The sequence below is a fragment of the Castor canadensis genome, chromosome 4, assembly GCF_047511655.1.
Source record: "Castor canadensis chromosome 4, mCasCan1.hap1v2, whole genome shotgun sequence".
In the NCBI taxonomy this organism is placed as follows: domain Eukaryota; kingdom Metazoa; phylum Chordata; class Mammalia; order Rodentia; family Castoridae; genus Castor; species Castor canadensis.
Window position 1 is genome coordinate 151,674,672 of NC_133389.1, and position 22,653 is coordinate 151,697,324.

A 22,653-nucleotide genomic window follows, 5' to 3' on the forward strand; every position below is an offset into this window, starting at 1 on the left:
TTTCAACTGTAAAAGGACTTGTGTAGACAAATACAGTTCTCTGAGAGTAAGGAATGCACTCTCCTCAGGGACCAGGGACTCCCCATTGGGAAAATGGGCTGCTACTTTCACTGCCAAGTTGGGGAGGGGTTATAAATGAGTCTAAGTTAAAACACCACAAAGCTTTCTGATTGGTTTTAAGCGTTTTGTCTTTTCTTTTCTTTTTTTTTTCTTTTTTTGGTGAGACTGGAGTTTGAACTCAAGAGCAATGAGTTTACAAAGCAGGGCTCTACCATTGAGCCACACCTCTAGTGAAGTTTCCTTTTTCTTGATTCAACATGTTTGATTGGTGGTAAGCTTCTGATTTCCAGTGTTCTGAAAAAGTTGATACTCACAGTATTTTTAACTTTCTGCTCTGTGGATGAATGGGCCCTTGGAGCTGCTAACTTTATCATTTCACTAACATCACTCCAGCTGGTAGCCTTCTATGTCACGCCACCCAGGGGCCATTTTATGTAGAACCTGAAGAAGTCTACCATAGTTGGACTTCCTTGTTGATGGTGGGATGGACAAAATGCAGTACTTTGTCCTTTACTTTGTACAGGATGCCCTGGCATGCCCTAAATCACTGGACTCCTAAGAATTTCATTGATATGTCAAGGCCTTCAACCTGTTTTTTGTTGTTGCTGTTGTTTTTTTGGTGGCACTGTGGTCTGAATACTTTTCTCTTCAGCAATTCTTTTTCCCCCTTCAGCTATCCACCCTAAATAAAATCTTTAGTAGCTTATAACATAATTGATCTGAATAAGCAGGTTCTAAAATGGGGATCTGCACGTGGACCACTTCCCACCTGGTGACCAATCAGGCCCTGGTTTAGGTAAAGGATGAATAGCCCCTGGCATGTGGTAATGTAGCCCGTTGCTCAAAAGGGCACTAACATTACTAACTAACTTACTAAAGATTTTATTCTCTGATGAGCACTGTGAGATTTGCAAGCAGAAAAATTACTAGAGAGTGGAGTGAGATTTTTCTTGCTCCTGGTTATTACTGAACTTAACTGGGCCTAACCAGGGGCAACGAGAGATGCAGAAAGGACACAGGCTAGACAGACAAGACAGAAAGTTGGGGCCAGGTGTGCTGGGCGCTCCGCTGGAGATGCATGACAGCCTCATTGCTTCTTATCTCTATTTTTTTCTGCTTCTTTTCTCTATTTTTTTGTTAAGGTCTTACTCTTTTACAATTCTTTAAAACCTTGCTTCTAAAAGTCTTCTTTTCTATTCATTAAAGTCTCTTTCCTTAGACTTGTTGTGTCACATGTTTTCTCTTAGCTTTTCTTTAGCATAATCTCTCTTAAAGTCTTTGCCCTCAGACTTGCACTGTCTCATGCTCTCTTTAGTTTTTCTTTAGCTTAGCTTATCTAAAGTCTATGTATAAAGTTCTCAGTGCAGACTTGCACTGTTCCATGTTCTCTCTAGCTTTTTTAAAGTCTCAGCCCTCAGACTTGCAGACAATCAACAGCGATTATTCCCTTGCAAGCTGCCAACCAATTCTATCAACCCCTCTTTAGCAATTCCCCTTTGACAATTCTCCTTCAGCAATTCTATTCCCTTCAGCAATCCTTTTCCCTTCAGCAATTCTTCCCCCCATACCCCCTCTCCCGCTTCAGCAATCAATCCTTCCTTCAGCAATCTGCTTTCCCCCTTCAGCAATCTCCCTCCAGCACTTTCCCTTCAGCCAAAAACCCCTGCAGCAATCCTTCATTTATCAAAAAAACCTCACATCCACCTTCAATGAGTCTTTTGTACCCAGTAGTAAACAAGGAGGTGGAGCAGCAGTTCTTGGGGAGGGGCATGACATTGTAACAAGAGGAACCTGCGTTCCTGCTTCTAAACAACTTAGGAAAAGCAGCTGAGCTGTAGCTCACCTTCTTGCTCTCCTGTGTAGCTGGGGCTGTGCCAAATCTCAGCCTACAGATTATTTGACATAAACATCTTAGGAAAAGCAGCTGCTCTGCATCTTTTTCTCATCCTATTCTGCAGTGGGGGTTGTGCCAAACTCAGATTGCAGAACATTGAGTACAACTGTGCTTATGTCCTTATAGGCTTCTCTTACTCTGCTCCCCACAAGGGAGTACTTTTGTGTTCCACATCTCCAAGGAAGTGAAAGAAGCAAGACCAGATATAGAAAGAAATTGAGCTGTGTTACAGTTGCAAGAAAAGGGCTCAACTGATGCTATGGTTAACTCAGGAGTTGGAGTTGTCCTGCAGAGTTATACCACACTGAGACCAGGAGGCCAGGATTGTATGTTTCTGCATGAACCAATCATTAAACTTGGCAACTACCAGAAAGACAGAGTACATGTATTTTCCCTAAGTCTTCCCTCTAATACAAGTAAAGCTCCTGAATATTATATATAAGACAAATATAAGACTCTAAAAGGTAGGGAAACACAATTCCTCATGATTTAAGGAATGACACAGTATTGAGATTCCTGAATTTTATTTTTGTCTAGCATACCCCACACTTGGAGAAGTCAGAAGCCCAGATATGCAAAACATCAACTTAGACCTGAGTATGTTGGCGTATACACATAGTGCCAGATACCTAGGACGCAGAGGCAGGAAGATCATGAGTTTGAGGCCAGTCTCAAAAAAGAAAAGAAAAAGAAAAACAACAGAAGGGCTGGGGGCATAGCTCAAGTGGTAGAGCATAAGCATGAAGCTCTGGGTTCAATCCCTACTACTGCAAAGAAACAAACCTTTCAACTTAGATACCTGTCTTCAAGCCAAAATGCTAGAAAAGGGGTATTCCCTACAACTGAACATCACTATGGCCTCACCCTTCCCAGTTTCAGTAAATGCCAAGTGGGAAGCCTAGACTTCCACCCTCAAGGAGTGAAATGAGCTGCCCCCACCCCCAATTCTTGCAGGCATGATACAAAAAGAGCCAATAGGGAGTCAGAACTTTCATCTCCATCTTCTACTACCAGCAGTGTCAATGGACACCAAAAAAAAAGCCTTGATTTCCATCCACATTCAGCAGTAATGAGGTACCTCCCCTCTCCACTAAGGCAGTATCAAAGAAGGGCTATTGAAGAATAAGAACTCACACCATCACCCAGAATTAACAAGGCTACCTCCACTGCAGTGTCATTGAAGACCATACAAAGAGCACAGTCTCTCACCTCCACTTATAAGGATCTCCCACTTCAGGTGTCAACAGAGATCAAGTAAGAAATCTAGATTTCTACCTCAACCTAGCAATAATGAAGAAGGACCACACCTTCCTCTACTAGAACAATATAAAAAGGAAGCCAGCTTAAAAAAAAAGGTTTAAATAGAATCCAGAGCCTTAGAACATAATCCAAAAACATACAGGTTTCAATAAAAAATAATTTTTCATACCAAGAACCAGGAAGATGTGAGCTATGGTTTGAGTCTTGAATGTCCCCCAAAGCCCATATGTTAGTCTTGGTCACCAGCCTGTGACACTATCAGGAAATGATAGGAGGCAGAGCCAAAAGAAGGAATTTAGGTCATTGTGGGCATGCCCTTGAAGGGGACATTGGGACCCAGCCCCTTACTAAAAGGAAATGATGAAAGAATGAACCTTGAAAGATTGGAGATAAAAGAATACACTAAGCAAAAACAATAAATAAATTTTCCTTTTCCTCTTGAATTATCTAAATCATATTTAACAGTTGAAACAAAAATGATATGTGTAGGGGGTGTGTAGCTCAGTGGTAGAGCGCTTGCTTAGAATGCACAAGGCCCTGGATTTGACCATGGTACCACAAAAAATTATAATGCTGCCCAATATGGTTCTGAGTATATGTATGGGAAATATTTAAAACAATTATACTATAAATGGAGGAGGTTAAAGGGACATGAAGGAAGGCAAAGTTTCCCCATTCTGTTGCTTTTGTTTTGTTTTTTTTTGAGACAGGGTCTCACGTATGTAGGTCAGGCTGGCTTGAAAGTCACTACATAGCCCAGGCTGACACTCCTGTCTTAGCCTCCCAAGTGCTGGGATTACTGGCATATGTCCACCATGCTTGGCTCAATGTTTGTTTTTATGTTGGTAAACTGATGATGCCAGTGGACTGTGATGATTTATATATACATATACATTAGTTATAGCATAAAGCCCAGAGTGACCATATGTGTATATTTTGAAAATATATTCAAAGACACTATAGAGAAATCAAAATGGAATTCTAAAAAATGTTCAAATAACCAAAAGAAAGTCAGATAAAGAAAAAGAATTTTTAAAATTTTTATCATACATTAATATGAAGAGATTTCACTGTGATAATGCCATACTTGCATATAGTGTACTTGAACAAGTTCATCTCCTCCATTATATTCCCATTCCTCCTCTCCCTCATTGCCCCCTCTTTCAGTGTCTGATGGATTTCATTATTACATATACATGGCATACTTCCATCCTCTTCACACCTCAGTATCCTTTCCTTTTCCCCTCCCCTTCCTGCTGATCCCCCCTCAAACAGTCCCCTATATACATTCATATCCCATTATTGTAACTATAATCATCATTGTTATTTTAGGTCTAGATTCCACAAATGTGAGGAAACGTGTTATTTGGCCTTTTGAGCTTGGCTTATCATGGTAAACATGATGATCTCCAGTTCCATCCATTTTCCTGCAAATGACATAATTTCATTCTTTATGGATGAATAATACATATATACATATATGTATATATACATATATATCATATTTTCTTTACCATTCATTGGTTGTTGGCACCTCAGCTGTTTCCACAGTTTGGCTATTGTGAACAGAGCTGCAATAAACATGGGTATGCAGGTATTTCTCTCATATACTGACTTACATTCCTTTGGATGTATGCCTAAGAGTGGTATACAGGGTCATAAGGTAGTTTTCTGAGGCACCTCCATACTGATTTCCACAGTGATTGTAGTAGTTTACATTCCCACCAGCAGGGTATGAGGTTCCTTTTCCCCCACACCCTTGCCAGCATTTGTTGTTGTTTGTTTTCTTGATGATGGCCAATCTGATTGGGATGAGATGGAATCTTAATATAGTTTTGATTTTCATTTCCTTCATGGCTAAGGATATTGAATACTGCTCCATGTACTTATTTGTATATTTGTATTTCTTCTTCTGAGAACTACCTATTCAATTCATTTGTCCATTTAGTAGCTGAATTATTTGCTGTTTAATGTTTTTAGATCTTTATATTTTCTAGATACTAATCCTTTACATGTTGAGTAGCTGACAAAAGTTTTTCTCCCATTATGTGGGTTGTTTCTTGATTCTAACAACTGTTTCTTTTGATGTATAGAAACTTTTTAATTTCATGCAGTACCATTTGTCAATTCTTGCTTATTTCCTGGCAATGGGGTTCTATTCAGAAAATAATTACCTATGCCTACATCTTCCAGAGTTTTCCCTATTTTTTTCCTGTAGTAGTTTCACTATTTCAGCTGTTACATTAAGATCTTTGATCCATTTAGAGCTGATTTTTGTACAGCCTGAGAGACGGGAGTGTGTAGTTTCAGTCTTCTGCATGTAGATAACCAGTTTTCCCTGCATCATTTATTGGAGAAGCTGTTTTTTCTCCAGTGTATGTCTTTGGCTCCTTTGTCAAAGATCAGGTGGCTATAGCTGGGTGATTTTATTTATGGGTCTTCTATTCTGTTCCATTGGTTTTCTTGTCTGCTTTTATTACTATGGCTTCATAGTATAATTTGAAGCTTAGTATTGTGATACCTCCAGCACTGCTCTTTTTGCTCAGGATTGCTTTTGATATTCAGGATCTTTTATTCTTCCATATGATTTTTTTGTTTCTGCAAAGAATAACATTGGGATTTTGATGGGCATTTCTTTGAATATGTATATTGCTTTTTAGAGTGTAGCTACTTTAACAATATTAATTCTACCAATACAAAGACATGGTAGGTTTTTCCATCTTCTGGTGTTTTCTTCAATTTCTTTCTTCAAGGTTTTATAGTATTCACTGTAGAGGTCTTTCACCTCCTTGGTTAAGTTTATATGTAGGTATTTTTTGATGCCATTATGAAATGCATTATTTTCCTGATTTCCTATGCAGCCTTTTCACTGTTGGCATATATAGAAAAACTACTGATTTTATATGTTTATTTTATATCCTGCTACATTGCCAAAAGTGTTTACCAGATCTAGGAGTTTTTTGGTGAAATCTTTGAGGTCTTTTAAGTATAGAATCATATCACCTATGAATTGGGATAATTTGACTTCTTTATTTCCAATCTGGATCCCTTTTATTTCTTTTTCTTGCCTTCTTGCTTGGCTAGAGATTCCAGTACTATATTGAATAAAAGTAGGGAGAGTGAATGCCCTTGTCTTCTTCCTAACTTTAGAGGAAATTGCTTCAGTTTTTCCCCATTTAGTATGATCTTGGCTGTAGGTATGTCATATATAGCCTTTATTATTCCTTGTTTCTTCAGAGCTCTTGTCAAAAAAGAATGTTGAATTTTGTCAAAGGCTTTTTCTGCTATCAAGTAAGATGACAATGTGGTTTTTGTCTTTGATTCTGTTTATGTGCCGTATTAGTTATTGATTTAATTATATTGAATCAATATCCTTTACATGCCTAGAATGAAACCAACCTGATCATGATGTATAATCTTAATGTGTTGTTGCTGAATTTGGTTTGCAAGTGTTTTGTTGAGAATGTTTGTGTCTATACTAAGAAAAAGAAAATTTTACAATGGAGAGAACATAAAATAAGAAATAAAATGACAGAAACCCTAATACAGCAATGATTATGTAAATATAAATGATCCAAAAGCACCAGTTAAAAGTTAGAGCTGAACCAGGCATGGTGGTGCATGCCTATAATTCCAGCTACAGAAGAGAGAATGGGGGAATTGTTGTTCGAGGACAGCCTGGGCAAAATGTTAGCAAGGACCCATCTCAACCAATAAGCCAGTTATGGTGGCCTGTGTTTGTGGTTCTTAGCTGTGTGCGAAGCATAGGTAGGAGGATCACAGTCCATGGCAACCCCAGGAAAATAACCCCATCTGGAAAAACAACTAAAGCAAAATAAGGCTGGAGGTGTGACCCTCCTAGCCCTAGGACACCTTGCTAGGCACACCTGCCTAGCAAGTGTGGAGCTCTGAGTTCAAACTCAAGTACCACCATAAATAATAAATAAATAAAATAGAAGGATAAAATTTTAAAACATGACCAAAATATGTGCTATTTATAATAAACTTGCTTCTAATATGTTACACACAGGTCAAAAGTAAAAGGATATGAAAATACATATCATGTAAATATTAATCAAAGGAAAGCAAGAGTGATTATGCTAACATCCAAAAAGGCAGACTTCATACCAAGGAAATTACCAGAAAGATACAATACATAATGATAAAAGGGTCAATACACCAAGAATAGGAATCCTAAATGTTTTGCATTGAACAGAACTAAAAAATATGATAGAAAGCAAAATCTGATAGAGCTGAAAGGAGAAAAACATATACCCAGAATTACAGCTGTCATCTTCAATAACCCTCTCTTAACAACTGATAGAATAACTAGACAGAAAATCAACAAGATACAGAAGTATTCATGGTTGACAGAGTGGCTCATCATGTACTCATGTACACATATATGTACATGGAAAAATGAGACTTGTTGAAACTACTCTAGGAATGGGGAAAGGGGGATAAAGGAGAATGATGGAGGAACTAAATTCAACTATGGTATATTGTAAGAACTGTTGTAAATATCACAATGTACTCCCAGTACAATTAATTGATTGATAGGCTGATTTAAAAGGTGAAAAAAGAAGTATTCAATAATATGATAGACCAATAGGATCTAATCAACACTTATACGACACTTCACCCCACAACAGTAGGATATATATTTCCTTTAGGATATATGTCTCCTTTAAGTTCCCAAGAACCATATACCAAGTATTTAGCACATCTCGGGCCATAAATCAAACTTAGGCAAATTTTAAATAATTGTAATACTACACAGTGTGTTTTACTACTACAAGGGACTAAAACTAGAAATAGTAAGAAATATAACAAGAAAATCTAAACACTTGGAAACTAAACAACATACTTCTATTCTAAATCAATCATGTCTAAGAGAAAGTATCTCTGGAGGAGTAAGGCAAAGGGAACAGAGGAAAACTGGCCATTAAAAATCTAACCTGAAAAGGAAGAATTACATTTACCCCAAGCTTTGCTGAACTAGAATCAACCTGACCTTATTTATAAGCATTAAGTGTCCAGTAATCTTTGTTGTCATATATTTTTTAAGAATTACTTGTTCAACTTTCTTAAAGTATACAACAAACCCTGAGTTGAAATTTTTCATTTAAAGTATTTAACAATGCCACTAATTTTTTATGTTGATTTTGTACCCTACAACTTTTACTGAAGTCATTTATCACTTCCAACATTATCTAGGTTTTTTTTAAATACACAAGATCATGTGATCAGAAAGCAATTTCACATCTTCCTTTCCTATTTGGATGATTTTAATTTCTTTTTTTTGCCTAATTGCTCTGGTTATGATTTCCAGCACTGTGTAATAGAAGTGGTGAGAGTGGGCATCCTTGCAAAGTTCCAGTTAGTATGATGCTAGCTTTTCAGACGTGCATATTGAAGAGGTATCTGTACTTTCATGGTTATTACATTATTATTCTCAATGGCCAAGATAGAAGAAACCTAAGTGATGAAGAAAATTTAGTACTATTCAGCCTTTAAAAAGAAATTCTGACATTTGCAATGACATTGATGAACCCCAATGATATTATGCTAAGTAAAATAGCCAGACACAGAAGGACAAAAACTGCATGATCTCATTTATATATGGAATCTTAAAAAGTCAAACTGGTAGAAGTAGAGAGTAGAAGAGTTGTCACTAGAAGCTGGGTAGGGGATCAGGAAGATGGGAAAGATGAGGATGTTGGTCAATGAGCACAAAGTTTCCGTTAGACAAGAGGAAAAAGTTTTAGTGACCTATCACATAAAATGGCAATTATAGTTAATAGTAATGTATTATACATTTCAAAATTGCCTTAAGAGTAGATTTTAAAGATTCTGACCACAAAGAAATGATGAAAAAAAAAAACTCCTTCAGAATACTCATGCTCAATTCATTCTTTAATGACCCGGCAATGCTGCTGCTTCCCCCCTTGTATTACTACCTTTTAACTTTTCCTTCCTCATTTGAGCACAGTGCTCTTCAATGGCAACAACACCAGCAAAATAAGTCTTTGCCGAATTCCTTTCAGATCTTAAGTGAAGGGTCTATACATCTCATAAACCCTCAGACATCAGCTAGAATTTCCTGAATCTGCAGAGAATTTAGATTTCAGTTAATTCCCCTGTGCCTTTCATCTCTGTACATCTGGCCCCCACCTTGATAGAAGACTCTTGTGGCACTTCTATTGAAAAGTCTCTACATCCACTCACATTGCCTGTAATTCCTTCTCAGTGACTTTTCTGACCCACTCTCCTCCATTCTACAGTTTTCTTTGAAAACCTGTTAGCCCACATACCTAACCTTTTCTAGAGTACTTCTATTTCCTAGCCGTAATTGAGCTTCACTACCCTTACATTAATTATGGAATGTTCACTCGTATGCTGACACAACTATATGACTGGCACCAGGCTCATTTTAGCTTGAAGTGTTTTTACTCTCAAGAGGTTCAGTCTGGTGTTGAAGAAAGGTAGTCTAAATATAATGACAATTTCATTATAATGAAAAACCATTTCCAAGAAGGGAAATTTTGTCTTTGCATTTCCTTCTGCATGAAAGAAGAGTTAACTGATTTGGTTGGTCAGATCTTGTCAGTCATTTGCAAGTTACAGGTACATGGAATTATTAACTCAAAAAAAAAGACATTTTTAATCTTTTTTTCTTGCTTTAGAACAAGCTTAAGAGCAGTGACTTCTTTTCACCTTCTGGGGTTTTCTATCTTCATGAAACAAGGACACCCACCACAGGACCCAAGCATTATACCCTACAGTGCCAGGAAATGTCACAATCAACACCCCCCTACAATGTACGCTAATAAAAATGTTTTTTAAAAAAATACTGGAGCCAGGTGTGGTGGTACATACCTGTAATCCCAGCTACTAAGGAGGCAGAGGCAGGAGGATAATGAGTCTAAAGCCATCCCAGGAAAAGTAAGCAAGACCCTATCTCAAAAACAAAAGGGCTAGCTCAAGTGGTAGAGTACTTAACTAGCAAGTGTGAGCCCCTGGGTTCAATCCCCAGTACTACATCAAATTAAAAAGAAAAAGAACCACTGAAATACATTGGCCTTGAGAACCAGACCTTCAAATCACCAAGTCACAAAGTATTACACCATGCTTTCAAAAATGATGCTTTTGGAAGTTTGTACCCCTCACAAATAAAATACAGTTAAAAACATTTTTAGAAATACTGCTTATTCACCATTTTTAGTTTTGTGTTTTAGAATTTACAAATAAGTTATACTGCATTTGCATGATGCATAAATACTTATACAATGTATAAATACATATGGCATTAGGTGTTCATATGCTCTCTACTGATGCGATTGTGCAAAGAAATTTAGCAACTACTGCTATGGTGTCACATTCAGATACCTATAATTATGTCTTGCTTACCTAAATCTACCTTTCTGGATACTTTAAACTACCAGATTTCATGCATGGGCTCGAAGTCTGAATCAGTACACTGGGCCAAAATCAAGGAGTTAGTACAGCCATCCTTCCACAGAAAGCTCTAGGGGAAAATCTTTTCTTGCCTCTTCCAGATTCTGGTGGCTGCATCACTCCAATATCTGCCTCTTCAACAAATAACAAAATCTCTCTCCAACTCTCTTGAATTTAGGGCCTCCTGTGTTAATTCAGGATAGTCTCCCCAAAGTCTGTTTTGCTGTATAAGGTAACTACTACAACTATGAACAATTTTACACTAACAAATTATACAGTTCTGATGAACTGGAAAAACTCTTAGAAAGAAAGATACAAATGACCAAAACCAACTCAAGAAGAAAAAGAATATAAGAAAAGATTTATAACATATAAAGAAATTACATTAGCAATTAAAAATGTTCCCACAAAGAAAAACCCAGGTCCAGATAGTTTCATTGGTAAATCCTATCAAACACTTAAAGAAAAAGAAAATAGAGGGTTGGAGGCATAGCTCAAGTGGTAGAGCACCTGCCTAGTAAGCACAAGGCCCTGAGTGCAAACCTCAGTGCCACAAAAAATGAAGCAAAGAAAAAATAGAGAGGTAATGTCTCAACAAGATGGCAGAATAGGTGACACTAGCATTTCTCCTCCCACAAAAAAAAAAAAAAAATTAGCTAGCAACAAACAGAAGGAGCACTGGAAGGACTCAAGGGTTCAATTAGGAACCAACATCAAAACAGTAGACCAACAGTAGCTTGCTAGGAAGATTAGTTTAATGAAGACATCTGGAGATATCAAGGAACAAAGATGAAGGGCAGGAACTATCTGTACCACCTGAAAGCAGATGCGATCATGATCTACAGGAGCTTGCTCTTGTGGAGGATCTGGCAGCCGTTGTTGCTGAGGACCCCAATGGCTACTGTGATTCCTCACAACTTTTAAGTGCAGAATCCTGTAGTCTTTGTCAGCACCAGCCCCAATGACCTGCTCCACAGAGTACACTGGCAGCTTTCACCGATATAGCCATTGCTACTATACTGACTCTTGCAAGAACATTGCTGTTGCTACATCATAGGACCAGGATTCCACCCTTCTCCAAACTTCATATACATTCCAGACTCCAGAGCCATGGCTGTTCCTCATGCACCTGCACTTCAGATTCTAGCTCTGTAACTTTTTGTTCATGTTCCTAATCCAAACCCCTGGCTCTGTGGCTACTCTGTGCATGTCTGTGCTTCAGAACCAGCTCCAAGGCTTCTTTGAGTGCCAAACCCTTAGGCACCAGAGTTACCACCACTGTGAGCTAGCCAGCATCTAATCCCAGAGCTGCTGTTGCTTTGCGAGCACCCACACTCCAGACCCTTGTTCCAAAGCTTCTCTACAGGAACTTGCACATCAAACATCAGTGCCCTTGTCACCACAGAGGTGCCAACAAGCTGGACCTGGTACCAAAAAGTATCCCCATAGCTATGACATGCCTCACAGAAAGATCCCCAGAAGCTTTCACCACAGAATACCCCAAAAGGCCTAGACACCACTGGATGTTGGTGGGTTCCTAATGGACACTTGAATCCTCCCAGACTCAGTTGTTATGGGTCCCTATAATCACCACCAGCACTGGCCTCTGCTAATAGAGCTGCATGGAGACTAGCATCATTGGGTCCTTCCTGGAGCTAAAATCACCAGAACCCACCCAGCCAGCACACTCATACCACTGATCACTGATACATGAAGGTCTCACCAAAACCAGTCTGTAAAATCTAGAAAGGTAACTGCTCCATCAAATGCACAGACATCAACACAAGCAACAAGAAGCACAAAAAAAAATCAAGGAATCATGACACCACAAAAGAAACATAATTTTAATAATCAACCCCAAAGAAATGGAGATCTATGAGTTGCTGGACAAAGAAGTCAAAAGCGATTAAGGAAGCCCAATGAACAAGATAACACAAAGACAACTAAACAAAAATTGGGAAAGCAATACATAAACAAAAATTAAGTTCAACACAGAGATAGACATTATTAAAAGAACCAATCAGAAATTCTTCAGTTTATTAATACAATCAGTGAAATGAAAAATGCAGTGGAGAGTTTCAACAGCAGACTTGATCAGCTGAAGAAAGAATGTGTGAACTTGAAGAAAAGCTATTTGAAATTATTCAGTCAGAGGAGAAAAACGAATTTAAAAAGTGAATTCTTCATGAATTATGAAATACTATCAAGAAAACAATATTCACATCAGGGAGTTCTAAAACAAGAACGAGGAAAGAACAAAAGGCCCATTAAAGAAATAATGGCTAATTATTCCTGGATCCGAACAGCAATATGGACATCCAAGTACATGAAATTCACAAGTCCCCATACATATTCAGCCCAAAGACCACTGCAATAAAAACTATTAATAATCAAAGACAACAATAACTTTGAAAGCAGCAAAAGAAACTTTTTCATACAATGTAATCTTCATAAGGCTATCACCAGATTTCTCAGCAGAAACTTGGTAGACCAGAGAGAATGGGGTGATATACTCAAAGTGCTTAATGAAAAAAAAAATGCCTGCCAAACAAAAATATGTAACTCAGAAAATTTGTCTTTAAGAAATGAGAACAAGATAAAGATTCCCAGACAAACAAAATCTGTGGAGTTCATCACCACTATGCCTGTCTTACAAGACATGGATAAAGGGAATCCTTCAAGCTGAAGGATACTAATTAATAATATAAAAATATTAAATTATAAAACTCACTGGTGAAGGTAAATGTAGTCAAATTCAGAATATTCTAATAACAGTTATGTGTAAATCACTTACCTCTAGTTTAAAAGCTAAAAGACACAATTATTAAAGATAAGTAGTGCTACAATAATTTCTTAGAGGATGCAAAATTTAAACAGATGTAAATAATGACATCAAAACATAAAAGGGAGGAGCAAAAGGGTACAGTTTTTGTGTGCAATGAAAGTTAAATTGCTGTATGCTTAAAACAGACTATTATATCTCTAAGAAGTTTTATGTAAAGTTCATGGTAACCAGAAAGAAAAAAAAACTATAGTAGAAGAAAGAAAAAAGAGAAAGTACTCAAAACATACCATTGTGGCAAATCATCAAATCACAAAAGAAGACAAGAATAAAAGAACTAAAAAACAGCCAGAAGCCAGGCACTGGTGGCTTGTGCCTATAATCCTAGCTACTTAGGAGGCAGAGATCAGAAGGATCACAGGTTGAAGCCCACCTCAAGCAAATCGTTCATGAGACCCTATCTCGAAAAAAAAAAACTCATCACAAAAACAGGGCTGATGAAGTGGCTCAAGTGGTAGAGCACCTGCCTAGCAAGCAGAAGGTCCTGAGTTCAAACTCCAATGTAGCAAAAAAAAAAAAGAAAAAAGAAAAAATAATTAACAAGATGGCAATAATAAGTCCTTACTTTAAATGTAAATGGATTAACTTCTCTAATCAAAAGACATGGAGTAGTCAAATGGTGGAAAAAAAAACAAGACCCAAGTATATATACTGCCTGCAAAAAACTCACTTGAGCTTTAAAAACATATTGGGTCTGGGAATGCAGCTAAATGGTAAAGAACTTGAACAGAATGCATAAGACTCTGGGTTTGATCCCCAGCCCCCCCCCACCACACACACACACACACACACACACACACACACACACAAAGCTTATATCCCAAGCAAATGGAAACAGAGATGTCAGACAAAATAGCCTTTAACTCAAAAACTGTAAGAAGAGACAAATGAGATCATTATATCATGACGAAGGGGTTGATTTATCAGGAGGATATAATAATTACATATAATTATATATGCACCTAATCCAGAGTCCATAAATATATAAAGCAAGTATTAATAAATCTGAAGGGAGAGAAAGATTATCAATACAACAATAGTGCCTAACTTCAACACTACTTTCAACACTGAATAAATCATTAAGACATGAAATAATAGGACATCATGGGACTTAAACTATACCTTAAACCAAAGGACCTAACAAATATATACAGAGCATTCCATTCAACAGCAGCAAAATACAAATTCTTCTCAAGTATACATGTACATTCTCTAGGATAAATTATATGTTAGGCCAAAAACAAGTCTTAAAAAATTTATGAAATTGTATCAAGTATGTTTTCTGACCACAGTGTTATGAAATTAGAAATCAACAGCAGGAGGAGATTTGGAAAATTCACTAGTATATGGAAATTAACAATTTGCTTCTGAATAATCAATAGGTCAAAGAAGAGATCAAAAGGGAAATTAAAACAGTATCTTAAGACAAACAAAAGTGGAAATATAATATACCAAAACTTATAGAATGCTGGAAAAGCAGTTCTAAGAGGAAAGTTTGTAATAAATACCTACATAAAAAGAAAGATCTCAAATAAACTAACTTTATGCCTCAATGAAGTAAAAAAAAATCCCAAGGTAAATTCAAAGGTAGCAGAAAGTAATAAATAATAAATATTAGAGCAGAAATAAATAAACAGAAGGCCTGGATGTGTGACTCAAGTGATAAAGTTCACAACCCTAGTAAGCGTTCAAACCCCAATATCACCAAAAATAAATAAACAAAATAGAACACAAAAAAACAATTTTACAAATTAACAAAGTTAAGAGTTGCATACCAAAAAGCAAAAAGACAACTATTAAATTTTGAGAAAATATTTGTGATACTTATCAAAGTTATAATATCCATAATAAATAAAGAACTTTTGGAAATTTGAGGAGAGAAATAAAAACCTGATAGAAAAAAAATTACTTAAATTTTCAGTTTACACACACACAGCACACACACAAGATTTTAAAAGGGCCTTAAATATATAAAACATGTCACAGCCTCATTTCACTTATTCGTCCTCTCGTGCACTGTCTCTTGAACATTTCAAACTATTTCTCTGCAGAATTCACAATTGTTTATTCCATCTTAAATTCTCTCCCTACAACTTTAGCCAGCCTCTTCTCATTCTTCAGGTTTTTGCTTAAAAACCACCTCCTCAGAAAAGCCTTCTCTTTTTTTTTCATTTTTATTGGCATATATTCAATGATTTCTAGCCAAAGTACTATTCATCCCTTGATCACAGTGCACTTTTTATTTGCTTCAGAACACAGCACAACCTGTACTGTCTGTTGATTTTGAATGTTTGCTTCTCAAGTGAAGGTGTGTTGCCTGCTTGTCCACCACTGTATCCTCCTTGTCTAACACAAAATTTAGCATATATTTCAAAGAACAGGTATAATAAAAGAAATGACAGTTTAGAAAACACAATACTAGGTTTCAGTATTAAAGAAGTAAAACCATAAGTGTAAAGACAAAGTCCAAATACAAAACTGCAGTGAGCTGCTGAAAGGAATTAAGGAGGTTCAAAGACCTGATACTAAGATATGTTGTAGGTTATCCATTTTGTTTTTGTTTTGCTTTGTTTTGTTTTGAGATTGAGTCTTGCCATGTTGCCAGGTTGGCTTCAAACTTAAGAGCCTCCTGCCTCAGCCTCCCAAGTGCTGGGATTATAGGTATCTGCCATCACTACTATTTCACTTGAAATAGTTTTAAATTTCAGCATTTCTATGAAAGACATAACCTACATTATCTGTCACTCTAAGTACTGTCTCTAGCTATTCCTTCCAATTTTCTTTATAACCTACATTTAATTTAAACCATCATTTTTTTAAAAATCTCTTTGAAACTTCTAGTCACTTATCCCTCCTTTTGTTTTCAGCCAATTCATCCAATTTTTCTGGTTCTACTTGCTTCCTTCTCTATCCTACACCCTCAATCTATGATCCCCACACCATTTTTTTGCTCTTTATAGTGATTCTTAAGCATGAGTCTAAAAATCACTTGAAATAGTTTTAAATTTAAGCACATTACTGTTAGACCCACCCTTTTGATTTGGAAGTCTATGGTGGAGGCCCCAAAATCTTTTTTAATGAGCACCCTAGAAGAATGGATATAGATGACCCAAGAATTAAAAGAAACACTGGTGTGGAGCAAGTTCCATTAATAATATCATATCCCAGTCAGTGAATAATGAAGAGCCAGCTACTTTTATGTGGGAATTTTTTTTTTATATATTAAAAAGGAATTCTCATCCTGGCTATATGGGAGGTGTATATAGGATTCCAGTCAAAAAAAGTTTATGGTGCTATCTTAAAAACTAAAGGAAAAAGGGCTGGGGGCATGGTTCAAGTGGTAGAGCTAGACAAGCCCAAGGCCCAGAGTTCAAACTTTTATACTGCCAAAAAAAAAAAAAGTGGGGGAAGGGTTCCTCATACTCAAAACAATATTGAAAATTACCATTCCATAGACCAAAGTCCCAATTCCTGAAGTTGATCACAACAAACACTTCCATGACCTACAGACTTCAAGAACACCCCTCTCACAAACCTTTTGATTTTTTCTTAGTTTTATCCTACCATGCTTTCAACTTGTCAAAACAATGCTTTAAGAGTATGGTAAGGTTTTTTTTTGTTGTTTAAATTAGAAGGGTATCTTAGAAATCAAGTACTTCAACTTCTTCATTTTACACAGAAGGACCTGATCTTTTTACATACCATTTGTTTCCTCATAAGTAGTTTTATCTGCAATATTTCTTAATAACTTAAGACCAACAGAAAACATAAAATGTCCTAATAATCCTCGGATAACCTTTAAAAAGTAAACATTTACATCTTCACGATCTAGTGGTACCACTAAAAGGTACCACTAAACTCAAGAGTTACAGGAAGCCTTTGCAGAAATGATGGAGACACGCTTCTCCAGGTTCATTATTTAAGAACTGGAGTAATGAAAACAAAGTTCACTAAAGCACCTGGAGGTTATCCACATAAATGATGATGGCAGCTGCTAACATTTATTGACTGTAAAAGCACGTAATGTCATTATCCCCTTTAGTTCTCCTTCTAAGGTAGGTAGTAATGTCTTATTTATCGGCTACTGGAACGACGGCAGGAGGAGTTGGGTAGTTTCTAAGGTCCCACAGGTAAACCCTTCCAGGCATCACCAGCACCTCCACTTGGGGGAGGTCTCCCTCGGACCCTCGCCCGGCTCTCCAGGTGGTCGGCAGGGGGCGCGCTCCACTGGCCCCAGCCCCTTTGCCCCGAAGCTGGCCCACCACCACTCACGTTCAGCAGCCGGCTCCCGGTGCTCTCCTTGTCCTTGTCCTTGCCTTGGTCCTTGGTCAAGAGATTCTTGCTCTGGTCCTGGGAATACCGGACGGAGGAAAAGTGGGACACCTTGGTGTGCATGGTGTCCCGGCTGGCAAGGGGACCCTTGTTTAGCGCAGCGGATGTGAACAAGGAGTGGACCCGCTCGCTGCGGTTTTCGGTTACGTTGGAAAGCCTACGAGGTTCTTGTGGCAGCTCCATGCCTGCATTCCCGCCGAGCCCGTCTGCGCCCAACCGACGCCTTGGCCACCGCCGCCCTCCGCGCTGCGCAGGCGCAGTCCCCGCCCTCGCGGCGTTTCCCGCGCGCCCAGCCGCGCACGGCCCGCGTGGCGCCTGGGCCTCGGCGGGGCGGACCGGAGAGCGAGCCCCAGAGGCTGGAGAAGGGCTGGGCCGGTGGCCTGCGGTGCACGCGGGCCCTCCCTGCACCATCGCCGTGCTTACACGTGTGACAGCTCCAACGGTCGCTTGAACGCGACCTGACTCTTCCACAGACACCAGACACATTGATGTCTTCACCTTCCCTCCCAAATCTCTACTACACTCCCAACTCATTTGAGTAGTAATGTCACATCCACAAAACCTAAAATTCCTAACCCTTCTTTTTCTCCTTACAGCGCCTACTTTGGGACGCCTCTCAGGCGGAAGACCAATGGTTTACTGGTCGGTCTCCCAACCTCATCCATCCCTTCACTGCTCAGTGTTAATGCAGTTTTACCATTACAGCAAAGCAAACCCAGGAACTTCCAGACGCCTGTATTGGCCACAAAGTTTAAACTTCTTAATACGGAAGCTGAGAGCCTCCAAAATGCACTTTCCTACCTCAGAGTCATTATTTATTACTATTATATTTGGAATCTAGTCTTCTTTTAGCCAAGGCTGAAAAGTCAGCTTGCAGTTAAGTCTTACAACCCCATTCACATACCCCAATAGCTGTCTCCAAACTACCATTAGTGGGCTCACACTATTGGTTGTTAAACCCCAAAAGTAGAGTTCTTTCAGGGCAAGGACCTGATCCTCACCTTTCACTTTCAGGGTACATGGTACAATATCCCAAAATACCTTAATACATATATGTTGTCATTTGGGGGCCTATGCTGCATGGCAATTTTTCTGTTTGTTTTTTGCTGTGCGGAGGTTGAACTCGGGGCCTCGTGCTTGCTGGGCAGGAGCCCTACCACTTGAGCCACTCTGCCGGCCTTATGCTGGGTGGTATTTAATCACTGCATCAATGAGACTTACCATCTATCAGTTCACTCTAACTTCCTTAGGGTTCGTGTTCAACATAAAGTATATAGCAGCACAGATGAGGTTAATAATTTTTAAAAATCTAACCTAAATTTAATCAAACTTTGAAACCTATGCTCCAGTCTACAGAAAATCCAGATTAAGAAACAAATGACACTATGACAGTCTAAAATGTAAAACAAAACTGGCTTGGACTCTTCAAAACAATTGTCATGGAAACGTATACAGCCAACTCTAGAAAATTCTGCAAAAACTAAACATGTAACTACCATACAACCCATCCCAGGGAAAGGAAAACTAATGTTCATGCAAAATCCTGTACACAAATGTTCATAGGAGTTTTATTTGTAACAGCCAGAAACTTGAAGTCAGTCTAGATGTCCCTCAACTGGTAAACAAATTGCAGGACATAGTACCTTGGAATACTACTCAGCAATAAAAAGGAAGGAACTGTTGGGTGTGGCAGCACACACCAGTAATCCCGGGAATTGGGAGAGGGAAGTAGAGGATCAGGAATTTGAGGCTACGTAGTGAATGTGAGGACCTGGCTAGGCTACATAGTGAGGCAGTAAAAAGGCTAATCCCAAAAGATTATATACTGTATGATTCAATTTATAGTATTATTCAAATGACAAAAAACTATGGGTAGAAAACAGATAAATGGTTATCAAGGGTTAGATTAGGAGCATAGGAGAGGGGCGAAGGAAGGAATGAGTGTGGTTAAAAAAGAGTAATATGGAAGATTCTTGAAGTTTTTTTAACTGTTCAGTATTTTGGTTGTGGTGGCAGATACACAGACTAAGTACGCTCATGGTAAAATTAAATAAAACTTAAAACACACACAGACAAGTACAACTGAGAAAAATCTAAATAATCTGGGTGGGTTGTATCAATGTCCATGTCCTGGTTGTGGGTCAAGCGAGGTGGTACACAGCTGTGATCCTGTCACTTGGGAGGTTGAGGCAGGATCACAAGTTCCAGGGCAGCCTGGGCCACACGCTGAGACCTGTCTCAAAAAATCCAAAAAATAATGAATAAATGATAAATTTTAAATCCTAGTTATAAAATTATATTTTGCAAAATACTGACACTGTGTACAAATGATCGCTCTATATTATTTCTTAAAATAACTTTTCATTAAAAATGAAATGGAGGACTGGGGGAATAACTCGTAATAGAGCAGGTATCTAGCATGTATGAGGCCTGGGGTTCAATCTTCAGCACCAAAACAAAAAAAAAGACATGGATGGAAAAGAGGTAGGGAAACAAATTTCAATTGAGAGACAAGAAACAACCAAATGGAATGTGTAAACCTTCATTACACTGACTAGAGGAACAAGTATGAAAATTTGAGAATGGGCTGAGTATTAGATATCATGGAATTAACTGTTTTCCATTGTTTTAATGATACTGTGCTTACATAGACAAATGTAATTTTTTGGACATGCATGCTGAAATACTCAGGTGAAATGTCATGGCGTTAGCAACTTACTTTCCAAAAGTTTGAAAGAGAAAAAGGATGTACAATGAAAAAGCAAACAAGGCAAACACTTAACAATGATTACATTTAGGTTGGCCTAGACTAGTTACAATTATACTGTCTTTCAACGTTTTTCTTTGATAATTGCCAAGTTGAAAACCCTCAGAGTTAACTCATCTTTATGGTCTTATTCTCGTTTCCCATCTCTATCATTTGAAAATCCATTCATTCTATAAAGCACCTGCTCACATCACACCCAGACTGATTCACAATTCTTTCCTAAATTCTTCCACTCCTACCCCTATCTATGTCTAACGAGACTGTAAGCTTCTAGAACAGATACCATGTTCTATTTATTCTCTCCTGCTCCCCCGCCATAAACAAAGACCACATCCTTACAGATTCAATGAAGCTCACAGGATGACTTCAGAATGGTCAATGGATTCATAATTCTGAGACAGCAGGGGAATTCCTGTTCAGCAGCTCTGGCCTTAGCAATTTGCCAGTTTCTCACTGACACCATTCCCTGCTTCCTGGAGATATTCATTTGCAGTGAATTTAAGTTTTCTAATCATGATCAGAGGAATCTTCAACCACACTGTTGGGTTTTCTGGTGATGAAGGCTGTGTACCTGTCTACCAGCTGCTCAGGGTTTATATACCTGCTGGAGTCTTCAGGAGATTTGAAGCATAGTATTTCCCAGAGCAGAAAGAATTCAAAGGCAATAGTGCCAGTGCCGGTTATGATACCACTGACATAGCCAGCTTTCCCAACTGCAATCTGCAGCAGCACAAGGCTTCTTTGTTCTCTAGGCTATTAGAAAACTTAGCAACCTAGACAACATGTATGTGCTATCTTAAATTTCTATATATAAAGTCTGACAAGGATATCACTAGGCTAAAATCAAGGTACCACAGAGTTACAATCCTTCCTGGAGGCTCTCAGGAAAGACCAGGTCTCTTGCTCATCTGGGATGTTGGCAGAATTCAGTTCCTTCCAGCTATGGACTGATACCCATTTTCTTGCCAGCTGTTGGTCAAAAGTCATTCTCAGTCCCTAAGGTCATCTGCATTCCTTGGCTCATGGCCCTCTCCTCCATCCTTAAAGCCAGCAACATCACAACTCTCTAGCAGCTCTTTTTGGCCACAGACATGAAAGGCTCTGTGTTTTTAAGGAATCATAAGATTACACTGGTCCAGCTGGATAATACAGGATATTCTCATTTCAAGTTTCATACTCTTGAACCCATCTGCAAAATCCTTTTTGCTATGTAAAGTAATATATTCACAGGCTCCAGAAATTAGGACATGACATCTTCAAGAGACATTATTCAGGCTACTGCAGTCTCTGACATTGGCAGCAGTTTTCCCATATTTCTCCTTGATGACACTTCAGGTGTGATAAGCCTTGGCTCTAGGACAAGCATGGCTTCCCTGTCATTTGCTGACAGGGAGGATCATGAACTCCTACACTGATAGTTAACTAGCATGAGAACCATGACCAGTAATAGTGAAAGCTGCAACCAGCAGGATGACTTCAGAATTGCCAATGGATTCATAATTCTGTGACAGCAGATGGAACTCCTGTTCAGCTGCTCCGGTCTTTTGGACAGCAAAAGATATTCCTAGTGTGGTGCTTGCACTAAATGTAGACCAGTTCTCTGAGCCACCCATCTATATGCCAATCTTCTGTTCCACAATATTCAGTTGCTTACTAATCAGGGCAGGCCCAATAGTTGTATTGATGTGTTCAGCAGCCTTCAAGATACTTCTTCCTACAGCAAGTGTTACTGTTGTCTTGAGTTGTGGGGTCTCACAGATGGCAGCTGAGAGATCACTGGATACAGCGCTGAAGACACCTTTTCTAGCCCAGGACCTGCCTCAGGACTGGGATTTCTAGGAAAGCCAAAGATCTCTAACAAAGAGTCCAAGAATAGGTAAGGTGAATTTCTAATCATATTTCTTGTCACTCCAAAAAGAAACAGAAGGGGTGGGATGTGGTTCAGTGGCAGAGCACTTGCCATGAGACTCTGGGTTTGATCCCCAACACTGCAAAAATAAAAAGAAAGGAAAACCAACCAATTGGGAATGTTAGCCTAAT

The 22,653-nt window shown here is 38.5% G+C and overlaps 1 protein-coding gene across 1 annotated transcript in view; it reads right to left on the reverse strand.

Annotated features, from left to right (window-relative positions):
• C2cd6 (C2 calcium dependent domain containing 6) overlaps window positions 1-18,074 on the reverse strand; it is a 73,166-nt gene extending 55,092 nt beyond the window's left edge. Inside the window, exon 1 of the mRNA XM_074071415.1 lies at window positions 17,787-18,074. Coding sequence (XP_073927516.1) covers window positions 17,787-18,029 — 243 coding nt within the window. The 5' untranslated portion in view covers window positions 18,030-18,074. The remainder of the gene's footprint in view (window positions 1-17,786) is intronic.
• Between the last annotated feature and the right edge of the window lie 4,579 nt (window positions 18,075-22,653).